The following is a 27074-nucleotide window of genomic DNA, read 5'->3' on the forward strand; positions in this document are numbered from 1 at the left end:
CTGAAAATCAAATCTCCTGATTATAATTTTTTATTTTCAAATCCTGTGCTTCCTCTCTCCCATTTATCAAATGGGCATGGACATAACCATCATGTAAGACCAACTGTTAACAAAGTGAATTGGGAAACCACCAATGCACACAGGACTTTTTCTCTCTTGTACTTGGAGCCTTTATCATAGTTTCCTCTGCTACTAGACAGAGCCAAGGCTCCAGATATACAGACACCTGCAGAGGTCTTGTTTCTCTAAGAGTAGGAGTTTACAATCAAGTCCAAGGGAAACTACATGAAATGAAGATTCCAGGACCTAGGGCACCCAGGGGCTCTACAATTAGGGTTGCCTAAATCCACGCACATCTTACCAACCTACTAATAATAATCTTAGGGGAACAGCTGTCAGTTTGCCAGAACAGTCTTTGTGATGTGGCTTCATCTGCATGTTGATATGCCATCATACCTGATGCCCCAGTTGCTTTATCCCTCTCCACCCTCACTTTTTCTCAAGACCCCTTTGATGTGTTACCAGAAACCATAAACTTGTCTGATGTTTTGGCAAGGACCGGAATATGTCATTCTTCTTACGGCATTTATTTTTCCAATATGCCCTGAAACGATCTTTAGATAATTAAATAGCCAGAGGGCAATAATTAGTAGCACATGAAAATATCCTCTATTTCTCTTCTGGACAGACTTGACCTCCTACAGGCATAATAGATCCAATCAATCCAAACCGGGACTGTAGAATTTTAACCCTTTCCAGAATGATAGGCTAACACTCCAACTGTGCTTGGTTTTGTTTTTTGGGTTTCTTCCTCAGAGCCATACAACAGTATTCAACTGATGCTGCTAATTGTCAGATAGTTGATGCTCATCTTTCTGCCCCAGATTAGTTTGAACAACATTCCCTAACATTGGGGGCAAGCAGAGATAGGCTGTTGGCCTTCTCTTATAATCTTTGAATTAGCCTCTATGCTCACTGAGAAAAGGGGTCAACCCCCCCCCCCCAAAAAAAAAACCCCATTCACAACAAGGATGAAAGACAGAAAGACTATTTAACTGTTTCTGGGCTTTACTTTTGTTTTAAGTGTGGCCATCATAGGCTGGAGCGATAGCACAGCGGGTAGGGCGGTTGCCTTGCATGCGGCTGACCCAGGTTCGATTCCTTCGTTCCTCTCGGACAGCCCGGCAAGCTACCAAGAGTATCTCGCCCATACGGCAGAGCCTGGCAAGCTCCCCGTGGCATATTCGATATGCCAAAAACAGTAACAAGTCTCACAATGGAGATGTTACTGGTGCCTGCTCGAGCAAATTGATGAGCAACCGGATGACAGTGACAGTGACAGTGGTCATCATGGCAAAAAGAAAAAAAAACTAGAGTTAATCCTTCATATATAACTCCTGACATGTTGACTTAAAAAAAAATCTACAAACAGGCAAAAGCCACATTTTCATTAAAAACTAAGATTAAATGTTTTTTTTTTTCAAATAAAATACAGGGTAAGGTAAGGGAGAAGGGTCTAATATTTGTGACTTTGGTCAAATAACCCCAATATTTGTCTTTGATCAACTGATTTAAAGGTTTGTCTAAATCAAAATATCCTTTGATTTAAATGTAGATTGGGTCACACATATGCTTTTTGGAATTACCTTGTCTTAAAACGACACCGAAATATTTTTTCTAGCTCCTAATCTTCTTAAGATGTCGGTGATAACCCTAAATGGAGTCATATTCAGTTTTTAACTTCATTTTTAAAAAATTCCTCAGGATTTATTATTTCTAAGTGCTTTACTCATAAACCTACTTTATTTACTAACAAATCTGAAGTCATACAAAAATTTTTCAGGTGAAATGAAATTGCAAGAGAAAAAAATTTAAGAAACCCTGGTCTATTTTTCAAAAAAAGAAAAGATAAAAAAAATAATAATTCTGAGATGGTTTTAAGATCAAAACCATTAAGGCATTAGAAAAAAACATAAAATACTCTTTCAAAATCTTTGAAGGAGATATTCCCTGGAAAAACTGAAGTTCTAAATAATAAAGGAAAATGCTGACACCTCCAAGTACTATCAATTCAAAACTTTCAGTGGCCAAAACCACTCCACACTTTCAAGACAAATGTCAATCAGAGAGTGAGTGAGTGAGAGAGAGAAAAGGAGGCATTATCTGCAACATGTGAGACATGAATTATTATTCTTAAAAAGCGTTAAAACCAACGAAAAAAGGACAAATGCCCCCATAAGAAAATAAAATCACAAACAATTCACAGAGTGAAGTGGGTGAAGAAGAAGGATGGTCAATAAGAACACAGAGGGTTTACCTTTAGTAAAAAACCAAAGGAAGACAAATTCAATGAGAACATTTTTCATCAATAAGATTGGAAAATATGATTTTGATGGATACGGTCAATGTCAGTGAGGAAGCGAACTAATGTTCTTTCCTGAACAGCAATCTGGGAAGTCTCTTAAAACCATCACTGTGCCTACTGTTTCACTCAGAAATTCTGCTTCTAGAAATGCAGCCTGAGGGAATCATCAGACAAGCTTGCAAAGATGTATTCAGAAGGATGCTTGTCATAGCCCTGTTTAATACACAGGCCTGGATTATGCACAGTGGGGTGGGGTCCTCTGTTGTGACATACAACATAGTTAAAAGGTGGGGGTGGGAGGCAGTACAGTGGAGAGGCAGTACAGTGGATAGCCTTACATATGGCTGACCAGGGTTCTATCCCTGGCACTACAGATGGTTTCCCAAGCCCCATCAGGAGTGACCCCTGAGCACAGAACCAGGAGTAAGTCCTAAGCACCTTTAGGTGGGGCTAAAAGACTAAGAGAAAAGAAAAAAGAATGTCTAGTTTCTGCAAAGGGAGACTATCTTTATGGACTGAATACTTAGGCCTAAGAAATGCACAAGAATAGGAAAAGGAAACTTGGGAGTGTTTCCCTTCATCTTAAATGTACTCTAGATTTAAGTGTACATTTAAGTGTAAATTTAAGATTTAAGGACGGTGTAGATTTTAGTTTGTTCTTGTGTCTTCCATGTCTCTAGTACTGAATTCTCAAAGAGTTGCAAGCTGAAAATGCCAGTTGACTTCCCAGGGAGTCACTGTGGTTGGCTGGCAGGTCGCTGCAGGAAATTCTGGTCATTTCTTCAGTAGCCTGAATAGCAGCCAACCTGTGTAACTAAGTAGCCACTCACTGGCAGCATATAGCCAGGAGTTGGGCCACAGAGACCTGCCAGCTCACACACTTCCCAGCCACCTGCTCTGTGTCTCAGTCGTAATTGGAGCTCCAGATGAAACACAAACAGTGACTGCCATTTGAAAGAATAAAACACCCAGATTGTAAATTGCCTGAATTTCTTATGTGCTCAATTTTTCTTGTTTAGCTAAATTCAGTCCAAAATGTATAAACGATATCATTTTCTATGTCACTGTCACTGTCATCCCATTGCTCATTGGTTTGCTAGAGTGGGCACCAGTAACGTCTCCATTGTGAGACTTGCTGTTTTCAATTCTTTTTGGCATATCTAATATGCCATGGGTAGCTTGTCAGGCTCTGCCGTGCGGGCGAGATACTCTCAGTAGCTTTCGAGGCTGTCCGAGAAAGGCGGAGGAATCAACCTACCTGAAAATGCCCTACCCACTGTGCTATCACTCCAGCAATTTTCTGTATATACAGATATATATTTGGAGTCTTTCTTGGCTTCCAAAGAACTGAAACTCAATAGTTTGGAAGGAAATAACTCTGCTTCACTGTCAAACAAGAGTAATGCCATCCTGATTTTCTCAAACTTAATGGCAGAATGGGTCCTTAGAGGCTCACTTAGAGAAAGGTCGAAGACTGGACTGACGTATGGTTTGTTTCGAAAAATCTGATCTGACATAACTGTTTGCCTGTGAAGGCTCATTCTTCTCCTTTTGAAAACTCATTCCAAAAAAGAGCTATTTCATAGTAGCATTTTTCAAATCACAGGTGAAAGAATTTCTTAAAAGAGAATAACACCCTGTTATACCCTTTGGAAAACATTTGAAGCTAAAATAATGCTCTCGGTAGCAGAATTACTCGGGAAATTTAGCAAGAGCTTTTGTTTCCAATCCAGTTAGCTCCCAGCAAAGCAGTTTATCGGAAAGACCAGAAGTTCCTAGAAGAAGATAAAAGCACAAAGGGCTCACCTTTTTTAGGAACATTTTAATGATATATAAAAAAAAGTGTTCTCATTGAATTTTTTTTTTTGGGGGGGAAGGGTGGCTTTGGGGGAAAAGGGGAAAGAGGATAGAGGAGTGAGGAGAGAGAAAGGTGATTTCTGTGTTCTCTACCTGGAAGCGGTACCCAGGGCAGTGATCCAAGCTTGGAAAATGCCAGCAAAAAAGGAGAAAGGATTTTTCCTGGTCACTACAAAGTAAATCAAGGGGAGAAAGATGCCCCCATGGATGATGAGGCCCACAATCACCGTGATCATGTACATCCCCAGTTGCCTAGCAACCACTTCTAAGTCCTTGATTGCAATGATCTTCCCACAAATTAGGCAGGCGATACCCAGGGGAGAGTACCTGAAAAACATAAAAGAAAAAAAAAAGCATTGAAGATCTCATTATGGGATTTAGAATTTCAGTCTCGGCTCTCCTATGTGCCGCACCCTGAGGAAAACTCTTTACATCTCTGCACAAAGAATTTTGCTGAAAGTAGGCCTTGAGATTCAATAGTTGCTATATTTCACCTCACGGAGACTCACTGTGTTATCTGAAATCTCTTCTTTGGCGCTCGTGGCCCCTGCTTTGATTAAAACCCCAAAGGGAAATTTGGTTGCAAAGGTGATTTTTAGGGGTAGCAGAGACGCGCTTTGCCCTCTTTTGGTAAGCAACAAGAGATATCCACGCTAGATTAATGAGAGATACAAAGTAGATTTTTGAGACTCTTGCTTGATTTGTTTTGTTCCACAGTTCCTTCATTGAAAACTGGGAATTCATTTTGAGTTTCTGAGAAAGCTCAACAGAGTCTTTTCAAGATATAAACTGGAGTTTGTCAGTGTTTGCTTTGCTGTTTTCTTGAAGGAACTGTGTTAAAACAGTGAGAGAAAGAGAAATATTCCCAAACGAGAACTTCTGAGCCAGAGTGCCTTTGAAAATGTATTTCAATCAAATTTCAACTAAAAAATGATTTCATTCTTTCTAAGTGACATATAGTCTTGACACTGGTTCCATTTATTGTATTTTAAGCAATATGGTGAGAGCATCACACACATTTATCCTTAACACAAACGTAAAAGCTAGGTACTCTGATTTTCCTTTGACAAATGAGAAGCCAAGATCCAGAAAAGTTAAATAACCAGGCCAACACAACAAAACCAGAGGGTAAAAAGAGAATCCCCTCATATCTGTGAACCCCCACAACTGGGATTTTCTTCCCTGCTAAATCAAACCACTTTTCTTTAAGTTTACAATCCCAGTTCTCTGTACCATGTATCAATTTTCCCTATAAATAAACATAAATTACATACCAGTATTATCATTTTTTAACATTTTTTTCTTGGTTTGGGGCCACACTGGGTGATGCTCAGGGGTTATTCCTGGCTCTGCACATAGGGATCATTCCTGGCAGTGCCTGAGGGACCATATGGGATGCCGGGGATTGAACACATTGAACCCGGGTTCAATCCCACCAAGTGCCTAACCTGCTGTACTATTGATCCAGACCCCTATATTACCATTATTTTATAGACTGTTTAGAAACAATGTACTGTTCTTCTCTATCTTAAATTGATTAAAATTTTGTGGTCTACAATACTTTTTAATAATAGTTTCTAATGCACATAATTCTAAAACCACACTATGAAAGAACAGAATCATTAATTTTCAGCAACATGGATGGAACTAGAGGTTATGCTGAGTGAAGTCAGTCAGAATGGAATGGATAGATACAGAATAATCTCTTATATGTCTTCTCTTTTTTTTTTTTTGATAGTTGATTTATAACAAAAGAGCCAAGGGCATAAAATGGAGAAAGAATTTCTCTTCAATAAATCGTTTTGGTAAAACTAGATATGTGAAATAAATTGAATACAATCTCACATCATATATAAATCAAAAGTTAATTTAAATGAATTAAAATTTTGGCTTTCTGTTCCAAGTTAATCTCCTTTATATCCCAATAAGATTTTTGCTTTTCTTAAATAAATAATTGCTCTACAATGTTACCTTATATAATAGCACAACTGAAAATTATTTTTTTTACTGTTATTTTTTAAATAATTTATTTGTCTTCCCTTCTTGAGTAAGCAAGTCATACTTTCTATAATCAACTGTGCATTTAGAAACGGATGGCAACATCTTTAAGTTTTGGTGAAGCAGAAACAGAGTCAGCCTGAGACACTTTCTGACTCAAATGGAAACGCTGCGAGGAAGGCGGATACCTTGTTAGGACTTAAGAAGAGAGTTGAGGGAGAGACTGTGAGGAAAATAAAATTCCAGAATCAGGTTCCCTGGTAGAAAAAGAGTCAGGAAAGTAAGAGGGACTTTCCAACCAGATTTAGTGATGTTGCAATGGCACCTGCCTGGAATGTCCTATTTTCCCACCCATGTCTTCAGCTCCAGGATGAATAAGTCAAGTCTGCGTTAAAAGAGTCTCTAAAACATCTCACAAGCTATGCTACCCTATGGCAGCTGTTTTTATGAGCAAGAAATGTTCTCAAGCAGAATCAAGTCCAGAAAGAGCTGATTTGTAACAGACACCAATTAGTTCAACATTAGCACGGCTCTTCTCTTCGCTGGGACCATTGTATCTGGAGCACCCCTTCTTTCCCTGAGGGGAAGGCTTCCCTTCCCGCCCCCCCTTGAGGATTTCTCCCTAAGCTTTGGGGAGTTGTGTCATTAAGTCCTGTGGTTTTCCTGACACTTTGCATTCTCCTGGTGTGTGCTACAGTCACAACAACTCCCAGTCATCTGGGCAGTCTCAGGAGTCAGGTTCTTGTTCCCTGGGGTTGTAAATGACTGAGCAGAATGTACCCTTTCATAAAACATTTGTCTTCCTAAGCCAAAAGATTAATTCTTTCCAAAGTACCAAGTGACCTTTCACCATAAATGAGTTTCTTGGGATGCCTTCAATTCAATAATTGACAGAATGGAGAAAAACATTTCAAGTTGTTTGGGGTATGCATTTCAACATTCACCCTGAACTTTAATCTGTGTGCGTGTGTGTGTGTGTGTGTGTGTGTGTGTGTGTGTGTGTGTGTGTGTGGTGCCTGAGATATCACTAGGATCTTCACAAGCTAGTCTTAGGCTCTTACCACTGAGTCACAACCCCAACTCTGAAGCATAATCCTAACCATAGCTCTACTTCTAGAGCACTCATCTGACCAGGAAAACTTTAATTCCACTGTAAGTAGAGAATATTATTCAAGGTTAAAGGGTGCCATGTAGGATAAACATGGCTGCCATAAATATGGCAGCCAAGAACCTTTACCTCCAATATAAGGGTAAACATTGATTGGGACAAGGAGTGAGGTTCCTTGATGTCATTTCTTTTTCTTCTTCTTCCTCTTTTTTTTTTTTAAAAAAAAACAAACAAACAATGATTCCTGGCACCTGCTAGAGTTTCTCATGTTTCTCAGTTTCTAGATTTCCATTAACAAATTATCTCCTTGGAATGATATTCCATGAAAAAGAATGAGTAAATACTCAAGATCCCAGGGTATCCTGCCTGAGGATGCAAAGCTTCTAAGATGAAACAGTCAACCCCATAAACCCAAGTGCATAAAGAGGCCGAGGGTTCTGGGGAGCCCTCTGAGGTGCAATCACTGTTACATCAATTTTTTAATTTAGAAGGATATGATTATAGGGCTGCGAGTGGTGGGGGCCTTCACGCCACCCTCAGACTGATTGTCTCCTGTGAGACGTATCCCAAACTTGCCTGTTGGGTCTCTTTCTGACTCCTGGACACAGAGGCTCCCTGAATAGTGTATACAATGACCACTACTCATTTTGAGCCTTGTTAGTCCAAAGTACATTCCCAGAAAATATCTTTTTCACATCTATATTCTCCCGCTCCTTTATAGACATTTAGACAGACTGTAACGTGCCAGAATTCACAGTCTCCATATACTCACAGACATAGTCTGAACACTCATAGCCGACATGTACTCACACAGTCTAGTACTCACAGTCACCGTGTACTCACGGGTATGGTCTGAGCACTCACAGTCACTGTGTACTCAAGGGCACTGCGTCACCATCACCCAGACAGCCTGGTTACAGTGAGGGGTGCCTGAATCCACTATGTATTTCTTGACTAAAAATCTTCTGGATTTTGTGGCATTTACAGTTTAAATGAGTTCTCCAGTTAGTTATTTTGATGTTGACGGGGGGCCAGAGCAACAGAGCAAAGTAAACAGTAGGGAGTTTACTTTGCACATAGCAGACAGGGATTTGATCGTTGGCCTCCCATATGGTCCCCTGAGCACTGCCAGGAGTGGCTCCTTAGTTCAGAGACAGGAATAACTCCTGAGCACTGCTGAGTGTGGCCCCCAAACAAACAAACAAACAAAAAAACATTTGATTTTGGGAACCTATGTTTCAAGAAATCACATATGATCTGCAATGCGTGAATGTAGAACCAACTTGGTGAGCCTTTGGAAGCCATTCACCTTATCTGCAACTGATTTACAATCTTGGTTTCAACCCACAAAAGTAATTAACTTAGGACATGAAGACACAAAACAGAGGATAGAACAGATGTTTGGAGGGACTTTCTCAGTCTTAACATAAGTTATCTCTATTTTTGTCCCACATGTTTCTATTACAATGAGAATGTGCTCATTTGGAAGGGAACCCAAGGTAACTCAGAATGGGGAGAGCATACTAAAAAAGAGTTAAGCCAACAGCCAGAGGGTTCCCTAATGGTGCTATACATGCTCAGACTCAGGCAGTCCACGAATATTTATTTTTCTCAACCCACTTAGGGAGTGGTGTTCTGGCTACACAAGGAGTGATTGTGGCTGAGAATTTTATGCAGGCTAGAACTTTCCAGGAGGATAGAGTGAAATCAGTTGTAGAAACTATATACATCTTTCACTTCCGGGACTTCGTTTTTCAAGTACATAAAACCCCAACTCATTATGATGGCCTGAAGGGCTCTGTGGGATCTAACCCAGACTCATCTCTCTACTTTCATCAACTTTCCCACCCTTCTCACTAGTCAACCATACTCCAGCCATTCCACACCCTGATTATGATGCTTAAGCCTCTTTAGTTTACTATTTCCTTGCCCGGGAAAATTCTTCTCTTGTGTCTTTACCAAGCCTCCTCCTTTTCATTCTTCATCTTCATCCAAAGTCCCCTTCTTGACAGCCTTTGCTTGGCTCTTCTTGATAGTATGCATTCCTACTTCCATCCTCCCGTCTCTGTTCCTCCTTCTTCCTGATTATTCTTTGTGGCAATTCTTTTTGAACCCTAATTTTATTCCTTTATTTTTATCTCTCTCCTTCCATTAAGACTTTAAGTTTCATGAAACCAGGAATCCCTCCTGGCTTATTCACCAATTTTAGTGCCTAAAATTGTTGACGCAGAAGACATATTAAAAATACTTAGAGGCTGAAGCAATAGCACAGTGGGTAGGGCGTTTGCCTTGCAGGCGGCCGACCCAGGTTCGATTCCCAGCATCCCATATGGTCCCCTGAGCACTGCCAGGAGTAATTCCTGAGTGCAGAGCCAGGAATAACCCCTGTGCATCGCCGGGTGTGACCCAAAAAGCAAAAAAAAAAAAAATACTGAAAGGGTTAAAGGGTGAATGGATAATGGATTAATAGGTGGGGTGATAGTGATGGCTTAACTGGGATGGAGAACTGAGAGAGCAAGTAGAGATTTCAATTCTCCCTTTCCACAGTGGTGAGTTTCTACAGTGGTGAGGACATAAAAAGTTTCATTCTCTTATTTAGCATTTTCGATTTTGAAAAAAGTGAGAATACAAAAATCACTAAAGTTAAAGGTGTTCTCTTTTGCTGATGAATCAAAAGTGTCATTTGGAATCCTTAATTGAATTCATCATCGTAATTGTCATCATTAACAGCAGATAATAACAATAAATCACGTCAAGTACTTGGACAGGTCTTGGCACATAACAATGTTCATAATTATTGGTCACAATTTCACCTAACCCTTCAGGGTGGATTCTACACTAAATCAATTTTTTTTCTTTTTGGGTCACACCTGGCAATGCACAGGGGTTACTCCTGGCTCTGCACTCAGGAATTACTCCTGGAGGTGGTCAGGGGACCATATGGGATGCTGGGAATCGAACCTGGGTCGGCCGCGTGCAAGGCAAACGCCCTACCCGCTGTGCTATTGCTCCAGTCCCTAAATCAATTTTCTATATCAGGATGTTGGGGTTTAGATTACCCAACTTGCTTTGTACATTGGCACCAGCATGCACCACTGATAGTTCACACTTGCTGCGGTTTAATTAAAACAAATCACAGCGTCAGTGGGTTAAATGAAGATGAAGATCTTAGGCTGAGTCCAGTTTGAAATCATTTTAGTACAAGTGGCACCTAATTATCCTAGTACTTAACACTGACAAGGTAATTTCAGGCTTGGTTTTCTCATCTGGGCAATGGAACTAAGGAAGTACATAAGTTTATAAGGTGCAATTGTGAAGAATAAATGGGTCAATACATGGAAAATAATTAAACTAGAATGAAACACATAGAAGAAATTTGGTAAATATTAGTTGTACTTTTAATAACAATGTATATTAGTAATCAAATAGTACTGAGCAAATAGTAAGAACAAAATAAGTTATAATTTAATTATCAACTTGAGGCTAATAATCGCTTCAAAGTTATATTTTGTTCTTTTTACTCTTCTTACTTCCCTTAAACAAAGAATACTAAAAAACTTTAGGATTTGAGGAGTCAGAGAGTGGCTGACTGTTTTAGCCAGTACCTTCCCTTCACACATTATTATCAAATGTTGACTCTGACAAAGCAGCTAAAGAATGAACGAAATGTGTGGAACGGGCCTCTTGTGTCATTTAACAACCTCTTGACCGCCTCAGTGAGGTAACTTAACAGCTGTCAGGAACCACTTTGTAGAACTTGTACATGACTCAAAATTGCTCTCTATCTCTTGGGACACGATGACAAATCTTTTGGAGTTTTGGTTTCAATGAATAGGAAACACTTGATCTTGATCCACACCACATCCATCTTCAGGAAGAAGAGAGGCTACACTTCATCCTATGATTCATCTGCTTTCCTAGAGGATTCCCTTTTTCTCATGGGATCAATGTAAATGATGTTAGGACAGCTGAAGGAAGGGACTTTTATATATTGCTCATATTCTTGGCATCATATTATGGAAATGAATTATGTTTTCAGTAAGAATGCTCACTCTGTTAGAAATTCTAAAAAAACAAGGGTAAATCCTAGTGTTTAACAGCAAGAGGTCTGTTCTGCTTTATATATTACATTTATTCAATGCTCAGCAGCTCAGAGGAAAGATAAAAGGCTGTAAACATATTTTTACAGCATCACTTTGTATACAACTTTAAATCTCCACATAAAAGATATATTCAGGAATCAAGCCTTTCAAGGGAAATTAAAGAATCAGCACAATAATCAAAAGAACACATTATTGCACTAAAAATCCTTTCCAGACTTTAAAAGCACAATTTGGCAATGATTTTAAAAAGTCAGGTCTATTAAATATGGTTCATAAAATCATGACGAACATTTTCTCGATCTGGGAGCCTTCAGTCATCAGTTGGCCTGAAGTTTGAGGAAGAATTTACGATAGGCACATCACCATGCATGGTGCTGTGATGGCAGAAAGATACACATGTCAAGAATAGATTCTTATCCCAATGAGATGGACGTGTAGTCCAAGGAAAGGGAGAGGAGAGTAAAATCTCTTCACAGGAAGAGACTAAGAAGGATAGAAGAATAAAGTAGGGAGGAATGAAGCATGCAGAGATGAGGAATTTGTAAGCCAGAATTCCTTGGGACACAGAACACTGATGTGACTTGATATAATCATTGTTGTATTTTTTTCCTAGTTATACAGTTTTTATTAAGACCAAACCATAAGTTTGAAACAAATGTGTGTAAAAAAATCTTTTTGACTAAAAGATATAGAACACTGGAAGGATCCAGAATGAACAAGGAGGCCCAACTTCCTTTATGCAGTAGGCATTCAGGCTCTTGGGGGCTACCTTAGATTTCAGAACCACTGTTCATAAACACAAGAAATGAGGTGGAGATAACAATATGAAAGGAAATGTGGTGCAGACATTTTGTTTAGATGAATCAAACAACAAAGCTCAAACGTTCACGCATAAAGTATGTCTATACTAATATGAGCTGTCACTAATCCTCTCTCTTAATATATAGGGAAGTTAATTCACCTTAATAAATCTCAATTTCCTTTTCCTGTACAAAGGAAATAAGTGTTGTTACAGGGTTGTTGGGATTACATTTGATAGATAGGAACATCATGGCTCTTGGCAGAAAAAAAGAGAATCTAAATAATAGCTTTCATTAGTAAAAGTAGCATGATAATATTAAAAACTCAAGATTTAATTTAACTGGATTACAATTTTTTAAAACTGGAGTCTAAGATACATATTTCTGAAGGCACTTACAATTTTAGTATATCCTCTGTGATTTCATTTCATTTTTGTCTGTGTTATCTGAAACTGGCCTTTTTTGTTTCCTGGGGCATGAGCCAGGTAACCCAGGTCTAGGATTATTGATGTTGGACACCAGAATATCAAACTAGAGTTTCTCCCAAATGTCCAGAGCCATGACACGTTCCTGGCTTGCTGGGTTCATATTAGTGCTTCCTGCTTAAGTTTCAGTATTGTTCATTTTCCTTCCCCAGCTTGTCCCTCATTTTTTCCCCATCTAAATTAAGAACTAGGGAATATTTTAAGTAAAGAGACAACTCAACAAATATTTTTAGGATTTAGAGGCTATATGCATAGTCTCAGTCACAACTATTCTGCTACCTATTCCCCAAATAATCCTTAAACAATACATGACAGATGGATGTAGTTTGCTCCAGTGTTGGTGACATACTGGTAGTTTGGTGATGGGTATGATGTAGTAACATATATTTTAAAAAGTGTAATCGTGTACTCCTAAAATACACACAGTCCGATAAGAGTCAGGTATGTGGCTTACTTAAGTGTGGCATAGAATTTCTGTATTGGAGTTTTTGTCTATGGAATTGAACATTGTGCCGAATTAGGGTTCTTGAGCACTGCCATACCAGACCCCTATAATAATATCTTAACATAATACTGTAGGACTGGAATAACAGTACATCAGGTAGGATTCTTTGCTTATAGGAGGCTGACCCAGGTTCCATCCTTGACATGACATACAGTCCTCAGAGTCCACCAGGAGTAATCTCTGAGTGCAGAGCCAGGAGTAAGCCCTGAACACCAAAGGGTTTTATTTAAAAACAAACCATAAACCCAAACACTAGTAGTGACATTAACATTACAGCAACAATAATATAATAACATAATGTAACAACAAGGTAAAAGTTAACAGTTGGCTTAGCTGAACACGAATAATATAAAGACAACAATAAAACAGCAAAAACCAACTGTCCAGCATCATCTTAGTAAAACACAAAATTTAAAAAAAGTTTGTATCTAGGAATGAATTTCATGTCATTTCACATGTTGTAGAATATCTTCTGATCTTTACCAGTAAAATGAAAATGTATAAACCCATTCTTAATTTACAAGCTACCAGAAAGAGATGGAAGAAAGGATTTAAACTAAAGGTTATAGTTTATCGACACCTTTTCTAGAAGTTTCTCAAAAAAAAACATTTTTACTTCTTTCTCAAATTCTCTACTTTGTTCCACACCCAGCCACTCTCTCCCCCACCAAAAAGGACATTAGCATCTTTAGCATCATCTAGGACCTTTGACACCCCTCACCAGAATGAAGTATGCACAAAACCACTTACCACATGATCATGATCACTAACTTCATTACAATTTCATTCAAAATGTTGAAGAATTCCACCATCAGCTTGGCCTGCTCTCCCATCTTCCCCATGGCGATGCCAAAAGCAATGAAAAACCCTATCAGACCTGTAGGTTGGATCACATTTCACAGAAGGACAAATTAGAAAGTGCAGGTTTCATTGCCAGTCTCAATGTCTGGAGCAAGGTTCTCAATGCGTGTTACCCTATAACTTTGGCATTAAAAGACAAAAGCATCATATTTTACATGGAAAGTCATTTTCCCTGAGGTAATTATGGTTTTCCTTAACATTTTCCGCATGAGTAAGTTGCACTATAGTTGTGAACATTCCTTGAAGCAAATGAATTTATAGTCGTTCTAAACTGAAAAGCACTCTCTTCTCTCCCCACCTCATTTATGAAGGCATGTGTAAACCTGTTTCTTCAGCATATAAATTAATGATGTTGGGACTTGGAGAGTATCAGGAGGACTTTGGAGCTGATATTGAAATAGTGGAGACCAGCAAAATGAACAAAGTCTCTGCCAGGGTTGTTTCTCTACACTGTTATATAATATATATATATGTTATTCCAAATATATATGTATATATACATGTATATATATGTGTGTGTGTATTTACTCAGGAAAGTCCCTAACAAAAAGTTATTTTTCTTGCGTAGCATGCCTCATGTGAGAAGGAGGAAGAATGTGGAAAAATTAAATGGAAAGTGAAAAAATTCCAAACCATTGGGAAATTCCAATTGACTCAATTTTTAAAAATTAGCATAAATTTTTAAATAACTGTATTAATTCATCATCATTATTTTATAGGGCAAAGTGATTATAATGCTTCTATTATATGATTCTTTTCTTCCTTCATTTGATGTCACTTAACTTCCTTCCACGTCCAAACCATTTCAGCCTGCAGAATCCATTTTGACTCCAAGCAGGAAGGATTTAAATCCTCTGTCCCCACCTCTTTAGGCTTGAAATTGCACTGGGTCCTAGCCAATCCTCATGTTCAATCATGGGCCTTGTTTCTATAGAGTTTTGCTATTGTTTTGTTCTTGTTCATTTGTTTTTTTAATTTAATAGGAACTACACTTAGCAGTGCTCAGGAATCACCTCAGCAGTACTTGGGGTCTATCATGCAGTTCTGGGGACTGAGAGAACTAGGAATATTCTCTCTCCCCAACTCTCAGTATCAGTGTTTTGCTTCATTGACTGCACCTACGTAAGTATCTGTCTTAGGAGCATAGGCTAACCTTTAATACCTGCAGAACTAAGCCTTTATCTCCCCCATAGCTCTCTCCCTGACCCATTCTTTTATATCTTTCTTTGTCAGGTTTCAAGCCCTGGTTTGAAGTCTCCTCACTCCTGCAGCCCCAGGTCTAAAGCTAACTTAGTCCTATTACCTGATAAGATGGACGCTATCTGATTTTTTAAAAATTACCAGTTACAGGTGCCCTCACATCTGTATCTCATTACTGGACATTTTAGGGCTCGAATTCTGGCTACTAAAATGAACCACAAATCAATGTGACTGTCCTCTTGGCAACCAGAACTTACTTGACCAACCTATAGTGTGAGCCAACCTATCTTCCCTCTATCTTTCTCTCCTTCCCCACATTACATTGCACTACCTTAGTGAGTCTAATTTCCAGTCACTCTCTGTTATTTACTTATACAGTTGTAACTTACTATATATAAATAAGTAACAGAGAGGACTCACAATTATAGAATCTTATTCTGTAGGATCCTCTAGCCAGTTTTGGCTACAGTGTTGATCTGTATCAGATCAATTATAACATTATAATCTGATACCCTTAGAGGGGACTTCTCTCTGAACCTCTGCTTTTAACATTTCCTTGGTCACCAAACCACTCACTTTCCCATACCAAGTAAAAATCAATCCAGATTATTTAACTATCCTTTATCGTTCAGCAAAAAGAATGCTGTGTTTCCATTTAGATTTATTGATGCTAGGTATTCAATACTTCCTCTTTTGGTATCTTGGCGAAAAAGACTAACAAGTGGACTTAAAGTGGGCTGTTGACCCATAAACACGAAGAATTGATACAGATTTATTCTAAGAGAAAGAGTGGTTGAGTTCTGAAGTAAAGTGTGAAATCATATCCATGCTGACCGCTTGTCTTTCTCTCAAGCTCATGGAGAAAAGTTTGCCATGTGCAAGGTGAAAACTTTAAAATGTAAACATTTTAACAGATACTTATTAGCATTACTTGGTTAACAGTCCACTTAGAAATTTAAGACAATACACATGATCCCAGAATCTCAAGGAGTGAGACATAAAAAAATTCCCTTTGCAGGGTCAGCAGAAACTGCTATACGTGAGAGAGAGATAAATAAACAAGCAGCATCTCACAGAAGTGGATTTTAGACAGCTTAGGGAATAGGGTGGAGCCCAGAAATTTGTCTGGAGGTTCCTTTAGAGAAATGAGTCCTTAAAGAAGGCCAGATTCAGGACTTTATCTCCACTTATGACAATATTTGGTCCTTGGGACTTTCCAAAGCTCCCCCCCAAAAAAAACCCCAAAATTAATTTCAGTATCATTTATAAATGGGAAAGTTCTCAAAAGTCTAATTTCCCTTGGTTTGTCAAGACCTTGATCTGCACTTGGAAATTCAAACCCAGCTCATAATTTTCCTCTGTGTTATCATTTGAACTCACTAGTACTGGGCACGACAATGGAACAAAGGTGTTTCAGACTTGGTCACTGGGGTTGAGCGAGCAGTGGTTGTGTTGACACTCCCCAGTACAGTCAAAGGTCACATGACTACCCAGAATCCACTGAAACTCTGGAAATGACCATAGAAGTCCTCTGAATGATTCATCACAAGCTTTGACCCCATTACTCAACCTTATCTAAAATATGTAGTATACTGTGAGGTCACTTGCATCACAAAGGTTGGGACTTTCAGTTATGACTTGCCAAAAAGGAAACAAGGGAGAATTGGAAAGATCCTAGAAGGATCACAGATATGTGGATGTGGGTGTATGACTAGGTTCATTCCAGTGGAGGAAATGCTGAGGTTGTTGCAAATCCTCCTCAAAGCAGCTCTCCCACTTCTCCTCCTGCCTCCTACTGATTGTCAACAATAATTATTGATCTTCTGTTGCCTGACAACAGAGTCAGCTTATCTCCTCCCTCATTTTCACTTACTCAACCTACTTCCTGCTCGGTCAAACACAGGATTCTTTCCAGTGGCTAGGAAACTCTGCACCCTCTACTTTTTTTTACCACCATTCTGGGAGAATAGGATTAAGGATAAGGAATGGGGAATAAGGATTTGGAAAACAGAATAGGGCACTCTGTTTAAAACTGAAACTTAGACTAACAACAAATAGTATTTTTAGTGAAAGTGCAGCCTATGCAATATTGGAAACATACACCAAAAATTATTCATGGTTTATTAGAACTTGACTTTTAGCAGCAAATCTTATCTTGTATCTAACAAACCTACAAAGTACACAAGAATATCTGATCTGAATAGCAAAGTGGAAGGACTCCAGAGTTTATTTATTTCTAAACAACTTTGTTCAAGTCATCCAAAATCTGGTGTGCTTAGATCAAAATACTTCCTTCACCCAGATTGCCAATTTCTCCAAGATGCTAGCCAAATGTCTTTCTTATCTCAGAGTGACCACTGTAATGGCGGGTAACAGTAATGGGGCAAGGGAAGTGGACCTGGGGTTATTTGGGCTTATAGGGAGTCACCTACCCATATGATGATGGGAAAATCTCTGTTCTCTGGGGAGTGGATTCTTATTGGGTCCCTCAGCCTCACCCGCTTTCTTAGTAATGTAGATCTCATGGGTGGAGCCTGTGCTGTGGTGTTGCACATGCTTGTTGCCCTTGACCCTTCTTCATGGTCTATAAGAGAAATCCCATTCCTACCCCGCCCCCAACCCCCACCCACCCTGCAAACAACAAAGTTCAGAGCATTAGCCCAAGGTCAGATACCTTAGTGAGTACTCCAAACTCAGTGTGCCCACCTAGAGTGAGAGCACCCTGGGATGGCAGGAAGAGATCCTCATAATCTCAGTAAATGAAACAAGATTATGTTCTGATGAGCTTCCCTGGGCAGCAATGCCAACATTTTACACTCCTGATAGCACTGCACTTGTTTGGAGGCTGTGAGAGGCAAGGCAGGACCTCCCCTTCCTCTATACTCCCAGCACAGCACTGAGTCACAAGGGCAGTTCCAAAAACACACTTCAGCGATAAGAATGCTGCAGATGTGACTTAATGAAGTCAAAGAAAGTGACTTGCCAACACCAGGCAGAGACTATGCCTAGTGAATGGGGTGCCCTCTCTGTTTTGTTTTGTGTTATTTTTCATAACAGACCTCCAACCGCCATGTCTCTTCATGGTCTTTTACTTTTCTGCCCATCTCCCTCCTTCATCTCCTAACAGTCAGTCCCAGTGAGCCTCAAAACACTCCTCAAGGAAAGCCTCCTGCTCTACCACAGGCCAACTGAGTCATTGGTTTTTCTGAGGAAGGGTAAGGATAAGTGAGGTCCATTTGCCTGAAAGGCTGGTCATAGTGGCCAGAGAAGAGACGCCTTCCCCAGGGAGCTGAAGACCAGGTTGCCTACCTAAGACGTTCATGCCATCCTTGAATTCCAGCCCCTTCTTGAGGACCACTTTTGTTTCCTCGGGTGCCTCTGTCACAGACTCGTTCAGCAGGGAAACCACAGCATGGGTCACATTGCCCTCCTCCGCTGTTGGTGGTGCCACTGTGACCCTCTTTGTCACAGTTTGAATCTAATAAAATGAAAGAAAACACATCAAGGTGAAATGTGGTCTACTGCCAGAGCCTCTCATTTGAGGAATTGGCTTCTCCCTTATTTTTTAAGTTTTTTTTTTTAATTTTTATTAAATCACCATGTGGAAAGTTACAAAGTTCTCAGGTTTATATGTCAGTTATACAATATTCAAACACCCATCCCTTCACCAGTGCCCATATTCCACCACCAGAAACCCCAGTATACCCCCCGCCCCCACCCCCTACCCCCTACTGTATAACTAATGAATTTCACTTCATTTTTTCTTTACTTTGATTACATTCCATAATTCAACACAAAACTCACTATAGTTGTTGGAGTTTCCAACCAAGAAGACAGACCTACTACATTTGATAATTAGTTTTTCATTGCTGGAAATGAAGAGATATGTAGCCCCACTGCTACAAGTACATAACTCAATCTCTCTCTTTTTTTTTTTCTTTTTCCTTTTCCCTTTTTTTTTTTTCTTTTTCCCCCTCATCCCCCTTCCTGCGCCTCATAGTATGGTGTATGCCACGCCGCGTCGGCCAGCATGGGGCTTTTGCTTAGTTCACAGTCCAGAGGTGGCTGCTACATTAAAAACCTTCAATATTTCAATAAAAACTTACTGTTATTATTTGGAGTTTCCCCCCCAAGTCAGACCTGTTCAAAAGGAACCGTTTCACATTGCTGACAATTATAAATGTTAAGGCGCGCGGATGCTGCCGCGTCCGCGCGGTTTTGGATTTCTGTATAAAGTCCAGGGAAAATTCTGCCAGAAATTACATAGCCCAGCTCACAGTCCCAGTGCATTGCTGTAAGAAGTCTCTGAATTCAAAGTCTTTAGGCGCAGAGGGTCCGATTCGCGCTCAGCGGCTCCGGATTTATCTGGGCCAAGGGCGTGCCGGTTACGCCCCCTCCCCATGAGTTCCTGGGAGCCCCAAAAGTAAAAACTGAATACCTGTGGGTTTGGAGTCACAGAAGATGGCGCCTGCCACATGGGTGCCGCCAGCCCGCCGCTTTCCGTGCAGGAAGACAGGGTGGGGAGGAAAAAAAATCCACCCCCGGCAGCACAGAGTTGTAGCCCAGTTCAGTGTCCCATCGCTATGGGGTGCTGCGCTGGATGCCCGAATGTGTTACATCTTTGGAATCAAAGTCTTTAGGCGCAGAGGGTCCCTATTTTTTAAGTTTTTAAGTTCCCAAGTAGGTTTAAAAAACAACTAAGTTGACTCCCTCTCCACTCTAGAAATGCTCCTCTCTCTCTCTCTCTCTCTCTCACACACACACACACTCAGAACTTTCACCTTACTCAGAACTTTCAAACAAAACTATTTTCTAAGTAGGGATGGAGAGACAGCACAGCGGGTAAGATGCTTGCTTTGCTTTGCTTTGCATGTAGCCAACCCAATTTTTGTCCCTGGCATTGCATTCAATACCCAGAGTCTGGCCAGAAGTGATGCCTGAGCACAGTCAGAAGTAAGCTCTGAGTAGAGTGAACAAAGTTACGTTTCTCCAAACATAATAAATAATAATAATAACAACAACAACAACAACATCTAATGAATGCCAAAACAACGTTATCAAGATTTGGAGAAATAAAATGGAGAACAATTGATAAATTTTTGTTGGGCAAAGCGATATTTTATCACACAAACACAGTGGGTACTATGAAGTCATCATTGCCATAACTCAGGATCTTGTTCACCGGCACAGATTTATAAGCAGTGTGACCCGGTGATGTCAGCCTCTTTCCTTTCCATGATTGTAGCTCTACATGGTAGTGACAATATCAAATGCCTAATGTGGATGTCTTGCTAATTGTGAGACTTGGACGACCTGTGTGTCCCCTGTTCTTGGGTCTGATCACAAGTAAGAGGGTGAAGGTCTTGGCAGGGGTGTGTTAGTACTGTATTCTTAAGTGCCTGTTGGACAGACCTTTCATAGACCAATTAATCTGGGCTACTTCCCAAGGCAGGACCAATGGGGAAAAAGAATCTCTAGACACCAGATGCGCCAGCGTCCAGCAGCCACCATGGCAAGGATTTGAGTCACATTTCAGATCCAAATGTAAGGTGAGAGACACCCACTCCTTCTAGGCAAAGATGCCAAGCCCTGTTCCGTGCTCTCTAAGCATCTGTGTGCAAAGGACCTCTAAGAACTTTCACACTATTCCTTGACATCTCAGGCAACCGTCCTATTTTTAAAAGCGCCAGGCACCCTGCACACCCTGCTGTGAAAACTCTCATCTGAGCCCAGGAAACATTACCCACAATGACATTTAAATAGAACTCCAGCAGAATCCTAGAATGTCAGTGCCAGTGCGTAGTAGGCAACAGACGGGTGAAGCCTAAGTAGGTGTGGAAGAGAAGATGCAGGGAAGTCAAGGGACTTGATAAGCACCTGGGAGTCAACTGGATCACAGCAAGACCCGAGGAATCAGCTGACCCACTCTCCCACGCGGGAGAGAAGAGCAAACATTCTCTCCGAGTGCAGTCTCCTCTAGCTTAGACACATGCATTTATGCAATGAGGAAGGAAGTGAGGCTGAGGGCAAAGGAGAGAGTGGCAGCTCCTGGGCACAGAGTCTGGGCACCCTCCACATGAAGAGAGAATGCGGAAACATTGAGAAGAAGGAAAGTGTCTGTGAGCAATAGAGCCCCGCTTCTTACCTCACTTCATATCTCCAAGATAGAGCTTTCTTAGCATAAGAGCCCAGGTCCAACCCCAACTTGCCGGGTCCTGCCTACTTTGGGGTGTGCTGCCTTTGTTCACTGCACCCCTTCTGATGGCTCCTCCTTTCTTCTCTGAACACACCAACCCCTCTCCAACCTCTGCCTCACTCTGCCTCTGCTGGGAGCCACATCCCTGAGCTCTTCTCAGTCTGGTTTCTTCTGATCCCTGTTTGGGGTCACTTCACACATTTTGCGTCACTGTCTGCCTACATGATCACCCTACCTCCAGCCTTCAAAGTCACTCTCTTAACGCCAAATTATTTGTGTATTTATTTGATGCCACTTTCGTCCTATCTCCACTGACACTTCACACACACACACACACACACACACACACACACACACACACACACACTCCTCTCCAAGTCTTATTTCTATGGGGATCCTAGGGCACCCCATGCCTAACAGGAAGCACCCACAGAGCCACACACACCTGGACTGAATCAGCACACACATCATTGACTTCCAGGGAGAAGACCCTGTATCTCTCTCACCAGGCTTCCCTGCCCCTAGCCAGGCTGCCGGTTACAGACACTTGCCCTCTTGGGAATTTCACTTGGGTTCAGAGCAGCCCCAGGCAGCAGTAAGCAAGGGCCACCCTGCTAGCAAGGGCACAGACCCCGCCATCCTGGGCAGGCAGCTCTGCTCTGAGCACAGCACATCCTCCTCTTTAGGACCCTCCGTCCTGTCTCCTAGGGAAGCTCCTCCAAGAAAGGCCATTTTAACCCACTTCCAGCTGCACCCATGGGCATGGGAGTCACCTCCAACTACCCTATCTTCTTGTAGTTTTTGAACCCCGTGATACTATGAGACTCCTCTCTGCTGCCTGGCATTTGACTCATGGGGTCTCACCTTTCTTCACCTAAGGTAAAAGTCTATAGAACGTCTCCTCTGATTGTCATGACCCAAAGGGACTCTGGGCTTCATTGAGGGACTAAGGCCTCTTGGCTCCTGAGAATATTGCCACTGGAGGGTGGGTTTAGAGCAGGGCAGGAATGTTCTCTACTCTGGTGCAGCAGACACACTGCTCAGAGAGCGCCACTGAGTCTGGCCCAGACTGTGGGAATTGACACTCACTCGCAGTCCAGAGCCAGACAGCTGCCTGGGCCTGCCTGACCGACGGACTTCCTGCATGGTACTGGACCATAACAAGGCACAAGAAAGATTCAGTCTCCCACCCTTCTCATGCTCTCTCCTCCCTGACATTTCTCTACTTCCAGCAGCTGCAGCTCCAGAGCACTCTTCAAAATGCTAAGACGAGACTTGGCAGCCACAGGCATCCAGCAAAGCGACAGACTTTCTAAGGAGGTGGAGGGGTAGGCGCATTATATACACGGGTGCTACTGTGCACCCCGTCTCTTCCAACACCTGTGTCTGTTCATTCTCCATCCAACTTTCCATGTCTACAATACATATTCCTGTAATAGATGGCTCTGTGCTACAAACACTATTGTAAACCAAGGAATATACCCCTACTCGGAGAAATTTGCAGTAGTAGGCGACTTCAATCAGGGAGAATAACTGGAAATAAATACTTTTCTTCTAACAACCTTAAGTTCATTCCTTTTTCTTTCTTTCTTTTTTTTTTTAAGTATCATTTAGTCACCAGCAGAGAGTTTCTTGCCCGCATGTCTGGCTGTCTTCCCCGGGGCCCCTCGGAGGGGATGGGCTCCAGCTTCCCTCCCCACCCTGAACAGAGCTCCCGGCAGCCTAAGACCACCAGAACCTAGCTATAGCCATGCTGGAGGCCACTCTCCACATGTTCGGACAGGCCTCATGGCAACGGCCAACATCCAGAGAGAGACTTATCTCGGCCGCGCAATATCATGTAGCCTGCTTCTCGCTCTGGGAGAAACTGGCAATCTTCTGAGAATTTCCTGCCCACATGGGACAGCCTTGCAAGCTTCCCATGGTGTATTCATATGCTAAATCCAGTAACAAGCTGAATCTCATTCCCCTGACCCTGAAAGAGCACCCAGTGCGTTATCGTTGGGAGGGCCGAGTCGAGAGAGACTTCTAAGATCTCAGGGAAAGGACGAAATGAAAGGTTACTGAGCCCACCCGAGAAATCGGTGATTAATGGGATATTCGTGATTTAGTCACCATGGATTAAAAAGTTATTTGTGATTTGGTCTCAGGCATAGACTGTTTCAACACCGATTCCTCCACTAGTGTCTATTTCCCTCTACCCATGCCAGCCCTGTTCCCCTCCCACTCATCAGCCTGCCTCTATGGCAGGAACTTTCTAAATAATTTTTAGTGCTGTGGTTCATTAGTCTTCTGTGATTCCTTGGACAGACCTGGAGGACAGTCCTTGGTTCTCATTTATTCCTGACCTGGGCTAATGGAAACTGAGGTTGACTCTAACCTAAATTGGCCTGTGATTGTAGAATAGGGTGGTAAGTGAGAGCAAACTCAGTAGAAACATCTGCTTTGAAACACCGTGGGTTTTGTGTTTGTTTTTAAATATAGATAACCTGCACGCTGCAAGTAGGAGTATGGACTGGTATCACTACAAATGTTTGCAGGGCACTTTGGCAACAGAGATGAAATCTAAAATACAAAACTCTTTGACAGGTCAGTTTTGCTTCAGAAATGTGTTCTCTAGAAATACTATGAAATCACGAAAATAAGAAAGAGAGAGATGCTACTGCTGCTTAAAAACTTTTTAAGGAAAAGGCAAGACATAACGCAGTGTGTCAAATGCAATGTCACCCGGATAGCAATTTTTTAAAAGATTATGCATGCATGCAACCCAAGTGATACTGCATTTACCTCACTGCGTTATACCTTGTATTTTCCTTAAAAAGTGTTATGTAAGACATAGAAATAGGTAGAAATGTACTTTTTAACATGAGTAGCTATGGGGAAAGGAGACAAGAGCATACAATTTTACTTAATGTGCACCAATACTGCTTACACTTTTCACATGTGTGATTCACATGCATTACTTCTACAATTTAACAAATACCCAATCCTGGAGTGTACCCTAGAGATTCTGAGTCTGTTGGGGGACAGATATTTACTGGTTACTCTAAAGGGTTGTGGCAACAGTGACCAAAATGGGTCCTTAGACAGCAATGATATAAGAACCAAAAAGGTAAAAATAAACAAGAGAAATAAGAAGAGGACCTTGAAGCAAAACAATTTTAACCCCTCCTTCTTTTTTTTTTTTTTGACTAATGTACCCAAACCCCATATGACTCTGATCCTCAAATCCTGCTCCAAGATTACTAAGAATTGTAATAAATACTAAGAACTGCTTCGCAACTGCTCACCAAAAGGATATCTTAATTTATCACCTTAATGACTGGGGAAGATTGAAAAGGTGAAAATATCAGAATTCTGGGTTACCTGTTGAAAACAAGCTTGGACAAGGTTCTCAGGGAAGAGGTTCCGAATAAGATCCAAGAAGGCATCCAGGCTGGACACTTCATCATTCTTCTTCCCAGGCCCCAGCTGTTTCTTCAGCTTGGGATTGCCTGGGTGGATGGCCAGAACCAGGATTACTCCCAGCACAGCAGCAATGATGGTGGTGGACATATAGTATATCATGGCTCTTGTGCCCAAGCGTCCACTGGCCTTTGCGTCCAGGCCCGCCAACCCTGGATTGAGAAGAAATCCATAAGGATTAATTTGTCAGTGTTTCTGTTAGCATTGCATACCTATAACTTGGTTTTGCACTACTCCAACGCATGAATGGCTACTGAAACCTCCTTCTCCTCAGTCAATCCCATAGTTTTTAATTTTACTTTCCAAGATGGTACCAGCATATGCTAATGTTTCACTTGCTTATTTCTTTAAATGTCCTCACTTGGGATGACAAAAGGCTTGCAACCTGATACCATGCCTTGTTGGTACTGAGTCTGGAATTGTGACCCAGCACAGCCCTCTCACATCTTCACAGTGAAGCCTGAAGACCCACATTTCCTGAGCTGGTGTCTGAATAAGCCTACACACATGAACTGCACCCTACCAAGGTCGGTACTTCATGTATACTATCAGAGCTTCTGTGATGGCTTGAAGAAATTCCAAGCAGGTCACAAAAACTCCAGCCTTCACTGTTCCTCCTTTGTTTAGAGGTTTTCTACAATTTTTTAACTTCTTGGTTTCTGTTCCTGCTCTCACTAAACCCTTCGGGAGATATAAGTCTGTTCGGTCGTGGGAGAGGAAGGCATTGGTGCAAACTTTTAAAAGTTACACCAACCCTGTTATAACCTACTTCTCCTTACAACCGCGAGTCCGATGTTAGCCCTTGGAGGCAAGGCTTCCTAACCAGAGTGGCCAATGCATAATCGACTAAACAGGCGTGGGGAGCAATTCCTCTGGTCTGAAAAAGGATGTTTATAGTCAAAGCCAGGCTTCACTCAGCACCGGGCAGGATGCTCACATCTTCCTGACCCTTCTGCACATCATATGCAAGCTGGGTTCTGTGGTCCACGAGCCATTAGACTCTAGAGCAAGATGGCTTAAGCCTCCATGTTTCCAGAGTGGACAGTCCCTAGGGTAACCTTTTCAAGTTCACCCAGTTTGTTGAAGCCCAATCTGAACTAAAGCCATCAGCTTCTAAACAGAAAGCAATTTCAAAAACAAGAGAAGGGTATCTTAAATATTTAAATCACCAAAAACATCATTACTCTTAAAATGTGTTCCAAATGTTCCTTTTTTTCTTTTGTTGCTAGACAAATGGACTGACCCAACAATCACAGGTGTTCTTTGTTTTGTTTTGTTTTTTGTTTCTTGCTTTTTAGGTCACACTTGGCAATGCTCAGGGGTTACTCCTGGCTCTGTACTCAGGAATTACTCCTGGCGGTGCTCAGGGGACCATACGGGATGCCGGGGATTGAACCCAGGTTGGCCACATGCAAGGCAAATGCCCTACTTGCTGTGCTATCGCTCTGGCCCGACAGGTGTTCTTATAAGGTTGATGATCCCCATTTCAGAAAGAAGAAAACCAAGGCTCTAAAGTTTAATGACACATGCCACCACCTTTATTCATTAAACCAAACTGAGTTTCTACAGTTCCTCTAAAAATCATAACAGGACGATGACCACCTTAAGTCAGGCCCCAGAGGAAGACCCTTACCTGTGATTAAACTGGAGATGATTAGAGGGAGAATGAGCATTTTTAGCATCCTCATGAGTATATCCCCTGGGAAGGCTATTAGCATGATCACATCGGGGTTGATAGGAGACGCCAGGCGAAGAAGCCCTCCACATACCGCCCCCAGGATGACACCTTCAAAGAAAGAAGAACAAAATTCAAATAAACTTTCTGTCCTAGTCACACGAATAGTTTAGACATTACTCCAAGAACTGTGACCTTTCTTGTACTTCCCCTTTAAGAGATGTTAAATAACATGCTACAAAAGCACCACTCTTGGTGTTTAAGAGATGACACAAAGCATGGTGTGCATGTCTTATGTATGGAAGTCTGGGGTTTGATCCCCGGGCCATGTTTCCCCAGGAATCACAAAAGTGATCCCTGAAGCACTGATATGGGAGCAACCCCAGAGCACTGTGCCAGGAGTAGCATGTGCACATTGCTGAGTATGATTACTCTCCCCGTCCTGTCCCCCCGCAA

The 27074-nt window shown here is 41.4% G+C and overlaps 1 protein-coding gene across 2 annotated transcripts in view; it reads right to left on the bottom strand.

Moving 5' to 3' along the window:
• SLC1A2 (solute carrier family 1 member 2) overlaps positions 1-27074 on the bottom strand; it is a 176179-nt gene that overhangs the window by 35292 nt on the left and 113813 nt on the right. For both annotated transcript variants that reach the window (XM_004607905.3, XM_055141955.1), the window contains exons 3-7: positions 26577-26729; positions 24845-25095; positions 18592-18760; positions 13972-14098; positions 4316-4549 (exon numbers count right to left, since the gene is read on the bottom strand). In XM_004607905.3, the coding sequence (XP_004607962.1) occupies positions 4316-4549; positions 13972-14098; positions 18592-18760; positions 24845-25095; positions 26577-26729 (934 nt within the window). The remainder of the gene's footprint in view (positions 1-4315; positions 4550-13971; positions 14099-18591; positions 18761-24844; positions 25096-26576; positions 26730-27074) is intronic.

This window comes from Sorex araneus, chromosome 6 (genome assembly GCF_027595985.1).
Source record: "Sorex araneus isolate mSorAra2 chromosome 6, mSorAra2.pri, whole genome shotgun sequence".
Taxonomy (NCBI): domain Eukaryota; kingdom Metazoa; phylum Chordata; class Mammalia; order Eulipotyphla; family Soricidae; genus Sorex; species Sorex araneus.